At 42.2% G+C, this 9,083-nt stretch overlaps 1 protein-coding gene across 1 annotated transcript; it reads right to left on the bottom strand.

Annotated features, from left to right (window-relative positions):
- Nucleotides 1-2,489: 2,489 nt before the first annotated feature.
- Nucleotides 2,490-5,668, bottom strand: DKK1 (dickkopf WNT signaling pathway inhibitor 1). The gene is made up of 4 exons (XM_061163092.1): nucleotides 5,101-5,668; nucleotides 4,713-4,869; nucleotides 3,436-3,579; nucleotides 2,490-3,318 (listed from the first exon to the last, which is right to left on the bottom strand). The coding sequence occupies exons 1-4, from the start codon at nucleotides 5,341-5,343 to the stop codon at nucleotides 3,065-3,067; spliced, it is 798 nt and encodes a 265-aa protein (XP_061019075.1). The 5' UTR covers nucleotides 5,344-5,668; the 3' UTR covers nucleotides 2,490-3,064.
- Nucleotides 5,669-9,083: the final 3,415 nt, after the last annotated feature.

The following is a 9,083-nucleotide window of genomic DNA, read 5'->3' on the forward strand; positions in this document are numbered from 1 at the left end:
TTTAATTTTCACTTCCACTGTATAATGGTAAGGGATTTGATATAGTCATACCTGAATGACCTAGTGGTGTTCCCTATTTTCTTCAAAGTAGCTACTTTTTTTGGTACTGTACTCAGTCATATTTTAGAAAGTATGAAAATTGTAATATAAAACTCAGTGGAACACATTTAATAAACCTAATGGTAACAATGTCCATTTTTCTTTAGCACTATATAAAAGCTAGTAACATGATCAAGTTAGGTACAACAGTCAGGTTTGAAGTGAAGGAAATTTTAATGATTTTAGCTGATATTTCCATAAGTGGCAATGAGTGCTAGTATGACTATGCAATTAGAAATCCTGAAACTGACACAGTTTCTAATTCTATGATTTTGTTTCTAATGCCATGAGTGAATTAGTACAATTTGATTTACCATAGGAGGGGTCCGTAAAGCATTTTGATCTGCTGCCAAATATGAATAGCAATATTTAGCCTGCATGTCTGTATTTTTCTTTTAAAGAATATATTCCCATGTTCATCCCTATCAATAGATTTCAAGTAAAGCAAAATTTGTACTATTGAATTCTCCTAGCAAAACAAGAAAAGGGGATAGGAAAAGGACTGTTTGTAATTTTATTTAATAATTATTTCAAAATCAAAGCAATAGAACAAGGCTACCTTTAACTGAATGTCACAGATTACCATTTACTGTGAAACTGATAAGATACACCTCCTCTCTCTTCCTCCTCTTATGCAGTTTAGCAAGAGTTTAATCATCACTAGATCCTTGATAGGCAAACATCTTGTCATTTTGCCCACACCACACCTTATGAGTAGCTACAGCAAGCATGCTTTTTAAATTTGCATTTTCCTTCAAAAACGTGTCATTGTCTTATCCTACAACTATATCAGCACAGGAAAACACACACAAAAAATCTTATACTGATGGCACAATATTTGTCATAACAAAAACACTGGAGACAATTTTAATATCTCTCAAGAATGACTCTCAGGTCTAGCTTATCCAATAGGCTACACTCTTAAGGCAACTGTTGAATAAGACACCTCTCTATGTATTACACAGAAAAATCTGCAAGGCACATTAAATAAAAGTGCAAGGTACAGGACAGTGTACAGTATGCTAAACTCATTTGATAAAATACTTTGGGAATGCATTCCCAAGTTCATGTATTTTCCATTCAAATAAATTATTTAGAAATTCAAATTTCAGCAGCCACTATCTCAAATGTTTGAGATTCTTTAAATGATCCTTTTGATTTTGTATTGTATCTGACTTCCAACTTCCAGCCTCCATTGCTATTGCTAATAAAAGTGTCTGTAGTTTTGATAAATTCTTTTTTCACCTTTTCCAATGTGCAGAATCTCTTTGTGATATCCCTTCCTAAGTACTCAGTTGGGCAGGAGGAAGAGGCGTGCCTCCTCGGTGGGTTTCTTATTCTCCCATCCCCATTATGGGATGGGAAGCAAGGAGGGCTAGAACCAGGGCTGATGAGCTGGTACATGCAGAGGTGAAGTCTGGCCGCAGCTGGTTCCTGTATAAATGAAGGGAGCCCATCACCAAGGCCTTTTAAATGATTGCTCCTCTCCCTTCTGAAAACAGAGGCCCTTCTTTCTTCTTCTTGAAGAAAGGGCTTCATGTTTGCTTTCCTCTCTTGTGCTTTATTGGAGATGGCAGGCCTTAAAATTGGCCTTGGCACATCAGCCAACTAGCACAGGTAGGAAAAGAAGGTTTCTGCAGGGTAAGGAAACCGAAGCTTCCAAACAGAAGGAATGTAATAGCAGACATCCTGCCAGTTCCCTTCTCAGGCAAGAACCAACCAAGCCCTGTGTCCTGCGGGCAAAACCCCTTGAAAGTGAACCACTTCTGGGAATACAAAAACAACAAACATTCTAGGACATCTGTGTTACTTAATGAAACTTTTTAGACAAATTGATCAGTGACTTTCCTCTGGAATGCCTTGGACCCAACATTTTGTCATTTTGATGTAGACTTTTTGAATGTTACAGAATAGGTGTGAATTGGGACAGTTGCTCTCTTCTTCAGAGACAGTATCAGATTTGTCAGTATCAAAGTTGGCAAATGAAAATACAGAGCCAGTTTAGGCTTCATTTCTGTGGGTTTTCTTTTAAACAGTATATCCTATCCTTTTCCAGTGAACAGATATCTGGTTGAACAAAAATTGAAATAGTCAATTCACCTAGCAAGAGAAGCAAAGAACAAAATGAGAGAGGATTTGTAATTTTTAGGTAATAATTATTTACAAAGCACAGTAGTTGGAACAAGTCTTCCTGGCATGAAGTAGTATTTAAGATAGTTCAGATGCACTAATTTGCTACAAAATCTGCATGTATTTGTCAACTGTATTTATATACCCACACAAACACACCCCCACACACCCCAGCACATACAACCCTCTAAGATCACACTGCCAAAATTTATCTATACTTTTAATATTTCATGGCATTAAGTTAAATTTTATTTCAAGGACTGTCACAACCTAGAGATAAATAGGATCTAAGTACTGAGATAATACATTTTGGAAAATAATATTTTCATGATAAATCTTACATACCTATCATCATTCCAAAAGCTCCTTACACTCTAGATTCTAGAATTAAAATGGGGAAGGGTTTTACATTTAGGAAGTATAAGCTGAAAGTATTTATTTCAATTCAATATAGAATAAGCTGAAAGTATTTATTTCAGTTCAATATAGAGTATTTATCAGAGTCAAGATAACAACCAATGTGTACAAAAATTTACATGACAAGAGGAACAATAGACAATGTAGCACCTTTAGAAAAATAATTAAAAGATTTGTTGCATTTACAGGTAAGTGCCACATTGAAAATTTACAACACAGTAATTTACTGCAATCAATGACAGGAGAGTTCCACAAAGAAACAAAGCTCTTACACTCCAGATTTTCGGAAGGTATTATTGGAATGCTTAACTGTAACCACAGAATTTGTACATCCTTAAGGACTGAGCTCACAAAAGTCACAAACGGTTTTCATAGCATATATTATGTAAATGGAGTCCACTGTGTTCGGACAGCTGGCTTAGTGTCTCTGACAGGTGTGAAGCCTGGAAGAATTACTGGCTTGATGGTGATCTTTCTGTATCCGGCAAGACAGACCTTCTCCACAGTAACAACGCTGGAATATCTCCAGCCCATGGGAGCCTTTTCTCCTGTGTTTGGTGCACACTTGACCTTCCTTGAGAACAGGTTTACAGATCTTGGACCAGAAATGTCTAGCACAACACAACCCCGCAGCGCAGTCTGATGAGCGAAGACAGACAGAACCTTCTTGTCCTAGGGAGACAATAGGAAAAGCACCTGGTCACTGCTCAGCCTGCATTATTTCATTAAGGTAATCCAAAAGACACTGTAAATGTGCTAACAAAAAAGTCTTTCGATCCTTTCACCTACCTTTGGTATGATACATTCTTGAAGACAGTGTAGTTCTTCTGGAGTACCCATCCAAGGTACTGTGTTCATTACCAAAGTTTTCAATAATGGTTTCCTCGATTTCCCCTCGATGGAAATGATTTTGATCAGAAGGCATGCATATCCCTAAGGAAGCAGGAGATAGTGATTAACTCCAGAGCTGTAATATGTCTGCTAATAGCTGTCACAGTGGCAGTCTGCTATGCCTATACCAACTTGAGCTACCTCATTGTAGTGACATTAAACATGAGCCAAACTTCCTAGTGTTAAAGCAAAACTCCACGATGGACAGAAGCATCAGTGTGTGCACTCTACACTCATACATAACAGCCCCAATCTGGACACTTAAAATACCTTCTCAGCAACCGTGGTGGTGGCAATGAAATTTCTGCCCATTTTAATATCACCCTTGGGGTAAGAAAAATAAAATACAGTCACTTAAAAAATTGTATTTAAAGACAACTTTTCTGTCCTCCATACTATAAGGATTCTGCCAGACTAAGTTAAGCAAATGCAATGCCTGCTGCCTGGAAGATTACAATCTTTTCCACCAGTTACTTTACTGTATAATTTCTATATTACAGAGAGATTTAGTTAGTTCATCCCAGAGTATTATTGGGTCCTAAGGAGGATCGCCACCCTTAAGTTTATTTCTGGAGCCTTCTTGGGCTGAGTCTACCTCTCTGAGACATTAAAATTTCGTGGATCTGTGGTTGGGGGGAGGAGTACTTATTTTAAGTTAGCAGGAGGCAGAAGCAGATAAAGGTGGAGAAGCCAGGATGTGAGGGCGTCAGGATCTCCTTTAAGAATGACCTGCACAGGTAAATCGCTTGAAATGACAACAGCTTGAACGCGGATCTTCAAAGAGACTATCTGGCAGAGCTGTCAGAATCCCGGTAAGAAAAATGGAAAAGGCAACTAAATGCCCGTTCTGATTTCCTTGGGGTCTGTGTAAGTTCCACCTCCCTGCCCATCTTCATTCTCAAGTTGTATCAAATTCTTATGGAAGTGTTCACTCTGAGTAAGACGCCCTCTTAAGTCATCGAGGGACACAAAGGGATATAGGAGCTCCAAGACCTCCGTACTTACCTTTGCTTCCAGGTTAAACACTGGCCTGAGAGCCTTTCTGGGGAACCTCGCACGCTGAACTCCCATTGGCAAGGTAGTGCCGGAGTGTTTTCAGCTGAGAGCATTGTCTCTCAGCTGTAGGCGCGCTAGCAGAGGATGGTTTGAGTCCGAAAGAGAGCTGCCCGACTCACCGTTTTTGCAGTGATTCCCAGGGCAGCACATCGCGTGACGCATGCAGCGCTTTCGGAGCTTGCGACAGGCTAGGCAGATTTGCGCGCCGGCTCCGCGGGCGGGACTCGCGCAGTACTCGTCGGCGCCGCACTCCTCGTCCTCAGCGCACGGGTACGGCTGCGGGAAGGGGCCCGGAGAGGGTGAGGCCCCTGGGCGCCCCGCACCACACTCCTGGGCTCCTCACGCTCCCTTTCAGCCCACCTCTCCAAAAACTGTTGCCGCTCACTGCTCCCAAAGGCAGTTGCCAGACGCACCTTCAACTACTCTGACACGCCCGTTCTGCGCCCTCGTCCCCAAATGAGACCCGTGTAGGATCGCCGCGTTCCCGATCCCCAAGACCCTTCTCACCTGGTGGTTGTCAAGGGTCTGGAACTTGTTGCCGCCCTCAAAGGGAGTTCCGGGAGCCGCGCTGACGGCGGAGCCTGGGTGCCCGGCAGCGCCGCTCAGCGGTGGGGGCAGGTTCTTGATGGCGTTGGAGTTGAGAACGAAGTTCAAGGTGGCGCTCACCCCCAGCAGAGGGTGACCGCAAAGAGCCGCAGCCGCCAGGGCGACCCAGACCCGGGCAGCACCCGCTGTGCGCAGAGCCGTCATCTCAGAAGGACTCAAGGGAGAGAGAGAGAGGAGAAAGGAGGACTGTCACTTCGCACGCCTAGTCCCCACTGAGCTGTGTTGGCGCAGCTGCAGAGACGGGGCTCGGAGCGCCTCCACCAGTCCCGGAGTCCTGACCCTGACTGCAGGGCTCTGCGCCGCCACCGCCGCGGAGGCTGCCTTTATACTGCGGGCTCCGAGCATTCCGGCCCCTCCGGGGAAGACAACAAAGCCGGATTGGGATTTCAAAGCGTTGGGAGGGGCTGGAAGGGGGTGTGTTTGTGTACATGAAGGGGAGCCTTTGACACTCTTCACCCCACCCCTCCCTTGCGAAGATCCTGCCCCTGTCCAGCTCACCTTGGGGTGACGGTAATCAGCGAGCATTAGAGGAGACAACTTTAATAAATGCGGGAAGTGGGAGGAACCTCGGGAACTCGGGTGCCCTTGCCTTGGAGTAGGAGTATTGGGATCTGAAACACTTTCAGACAGGCATTGTGATATTCTCTGTAAAGCCAGTTCTCTTCTTTACGCTAATACTATTTTTTTTTAATTGTGCACATAATATTTAATATTAAATACAACCCAATCAGTAATTCAAAGCCCCCATGAAAACGAGAGGGCCAGGTGGCTGCTGCGAGTTGCTGATTAACCCTTTAGAGTCACGATTTGCAGATTTGGGGTGAGATCCTTGGCTTTGAGTTCGTTTAATTCCAGTCCCCCCTCCTTCTTCCCCTTCCCCCGCCCCCACGAGAAAAATGTGCAAAGAGAAGGGCATTTGCACATCAAACGAGAGTAAGAAGGAAGAAGAACGAATGCTCTTTTGATGGGAAGTTTAGAGAGGGAGGCGAGAGACTGGTGTTTGGAAATTAGATCAGGGGCGGAGGGAAGAGGGAAATGACCATCCGATAATCAAGCTATTTAATGTCCTTTGAATCTGAGCAGTCGCGGCTGTAGATGAACTTGATTAGGCAGACACGCAAGATCAAAGTGGCCGGAGCGAAAGCGGACAGGGTCCAACGACTGGGTCAGTGGTCCTTCCCTGATTCTCTCTTCTCAATGGTGGGTTAACTCAAGGAGATAAGAAACCCTTAAGGCTTAGCGCCTGACTTCCTCATTAGTATTTCATATTGCAAAGCTAGAGAACGCCTGTGTTTGATCCCAAGTCACCCCGTTCCTGGGCCCCGCTCTGGGGAGATAAGAGACTAGCTTCAGAAAAGGGGAAGCTGAAAGTGAATTTATCATCATTTAAAGCAATGTTTAAAAATAATAAAGCAAGGCTAGTGTGTAAGAATGTTGTCCTGCTGATGCATTGCAAGTAATTGATTCAACAAAAATATGTCGGAAGCCTAATGCCCTGGCAGTGGTCTGTCCTTCCCTTTGTTGCCCTCCGGAGGAGAGGGTGGGCTACATTGAATACAAATAGTCTGACTAAAGTAATAGTGAAAGATAATAAACGTACACAGTTCTTTTTAAAGCAGGTTGATATTATAAATATCAGAAGATAGACAACTGCTATGTGAATTTAGAAAAAGATGATTGAATAATCACTGTGGAGTAAAAAAGATTAGGATATATTTATTTTGTGCTCCCTAACCTCCAGGGTATTTATAATCACTTTGCATAATTACCTACAATATTCATTACTGAGACCACTACCAAGGGTAACACCTGGTGGTCTTGAAGTATAATCCAAAAGTTGGGAGGGAAAGGGGTTATTTTAAAAAGAAGTTTGCAATGGTCTAATTCCTTGGGTTTCAGAGGTCATAGTAAGACTATCTTCTAAACAATTATTTAATAATGCCTCTACTTCCACTGGTGCCCTTCCCTCCTATCCCAAACTCTATCCTGTGAAATCTCCTCTGGCTTACTGATAATTCTTCCTCAAAATTCCAACATGAATTAACTCTCACCTATTTCTTCAGATTTTGTTAAGAACATGTATAATGACCCAGACTTGGCTACTACTCTAAAAAATTTTGGAACAAATTGAAATTTGGAAACAAAGGGGAGGTTGTTTATATTGGCTTTTGAAAAATGAGCTTAAGAAATGAACAAGTCAGTACACCTTTTGAGAATCAGCAATGAACCAGGTCTCCCCTGGGCAGATATGCTATTACCCTCAGCCAAGATGAAGTTTACATGATTATAGATGGAGAGATATTCTAGCATAAAAAGGTAAAAGCATAGGGGATTTTGGGTGCTATATTATCACTTGCAGAATATTGACAATAATGCCAGTAATCAGTGTATTGAGCACCTTCCATGTGGTAGAAAATCTAGAGTCTGTCTTAAATTCTTATAGTGCAAAAATGTGGAGAAAGAATCCCATGCCCTTGGGATGGGTTTAAAATGTTTCTTCCTAGGCCCATTCTCCTATTTAAATGTTTAAATACAAAATATGCTTTACCACACTTAAAGCCAATTTCTTTTCCTCTTTTTTTGGAAGAGATGGTACATGTGAATCCATTTAATGAACTTAGTCCATTAAGAGCTTGAATTCACAAATGAAACCATTGTCTAGAGACCAAAAAAAAAAAAAAAAAAAAAGTGGAACAGTTTCATAAGTAAAAGGAAAACTTTAACCAAAAGTCACATTGCATAAATTCAGTCTTAATCCTTGACCATGTACATCTGATATGGTCTGATGCTCATTAAACTTGGACAGAGGCTGATACACTCAGTTTGGGGAGGTAAGTCAATAGAAGGGTTTCATGATCAAATCCTTCCCTACTTCCCACATTCCTCCTGTAATCATGATTTGAAAGCTAATAATAGTGATTTGGTCAATATCTGAGTTATTGCTATGAGTTAAGCATTGTATGTGATACTGTATGAAAAGAGATGAGTATCATGTTAACGCTGGCATTAGCTCACTTGTGTCTGACTCTTTGTGACTCTGTGGGTGATAGATAGCCTGCCAGGCTCCTCTATCCATAGAATTCTCCAGGCAAGAATACTGGAGTGGGTTGCCATTCCCTTCTCCAGGGGATCTTCCCAACCCTGGGTCTCCTGCATTGCAGGCAGATTCTTTACTGCCTGAGCTTTCAGTCCATGGGACTGCAAAGAATTGGTCATGACTGAGTGACTAACACTCATGTTATCTATCTACAAATAATTTAGTTGGGGGAGGAAGTAAGCTCTTAAATTATACAGGAATGAACTTTTGTAGGAGGTCCTTAGAGAGACCTGAGTCTGTAGCAGGCCAACCTTTTGTACCAAATGGAAAAATTTAGTTTGTCAATGGAATCTCCATTTGAAAATTCTTTTCATGATTGAGTTTGCTCAGTGGCCACAAAAGAGCAGGATGAGTAAGGAGGCTTACCAAGAACATACAGTTTTTATTCAGTGAGTTCCCATTACATGCAGAATGCTACCCTACTTCCTTTGGGAGCATGCCCACAAAATATTAAAGGCAGTCTTTTTGTCCTCAGAAAGCTTTCTATCTGTGAGTAGTTGGAGAAACAAATATACCTACCTGGAACGGGGGAAGAACTCCAAAATAGACTATTCTTTGTTAACATGGGGAAGATTATATTTAGAGACATATTAAGTCTAGGAAATGTGACCAGCACGTCTCGGGGAACAGAATGTTCTGATGACTGAGGTGATAGGAATCAGGGCAGGTGTATTTAGTTGATTTGTTGTTGTTCAGTCACTAAGTCGTGTCTGACTCTGGGACCCTATGGAGTGCAGCATGCCAGGCTCCCCTGTCCTTCACTATCTCTTGCAGTTTGCTCAAATCC

The sequence above is a fragment of the Dama dama genome, chromosome 15, assembly GCF_033118175.1.
Source record: "Dama dama isolate Ldn47 chromosome 15, ASM3311817v1, whole genome shotgun sequence".
Lineage (NCBI taxonomy): Eukaryota > Metazoa > Chordata > Mammalia > Artiodactyla > Cervidae > Dama > Dama dama.

What these genes read in the sequence shown, in the direction of transcription:
- DKK1 (XM_061163092.1), bottom strand. Translation starts at nt 5,343, where the DNA reads ATGACGGCTCTGCGCACAGCGGGTGCTGCCCGGGTCTGGGTCGCCCTG. An exon ending in AGACCCTTGACAACCACCAG is followed by an intron (nt 4,870 to 5,100) that starts GTGAGAAGGGTC and finishes CCCTTCCCGCAG; the next exon opens with CCGTACCCGTGCGCTGAGGA. An exon ending in AAGAATGTATCATACCAAAG is followed by an intron (nt 3,319 to 3,435) that starts GTAGGTGAAAGG and finishes TTGTCTCCCTAG; the next exon opens with GACAAGAAGGTTCTGTCTGT.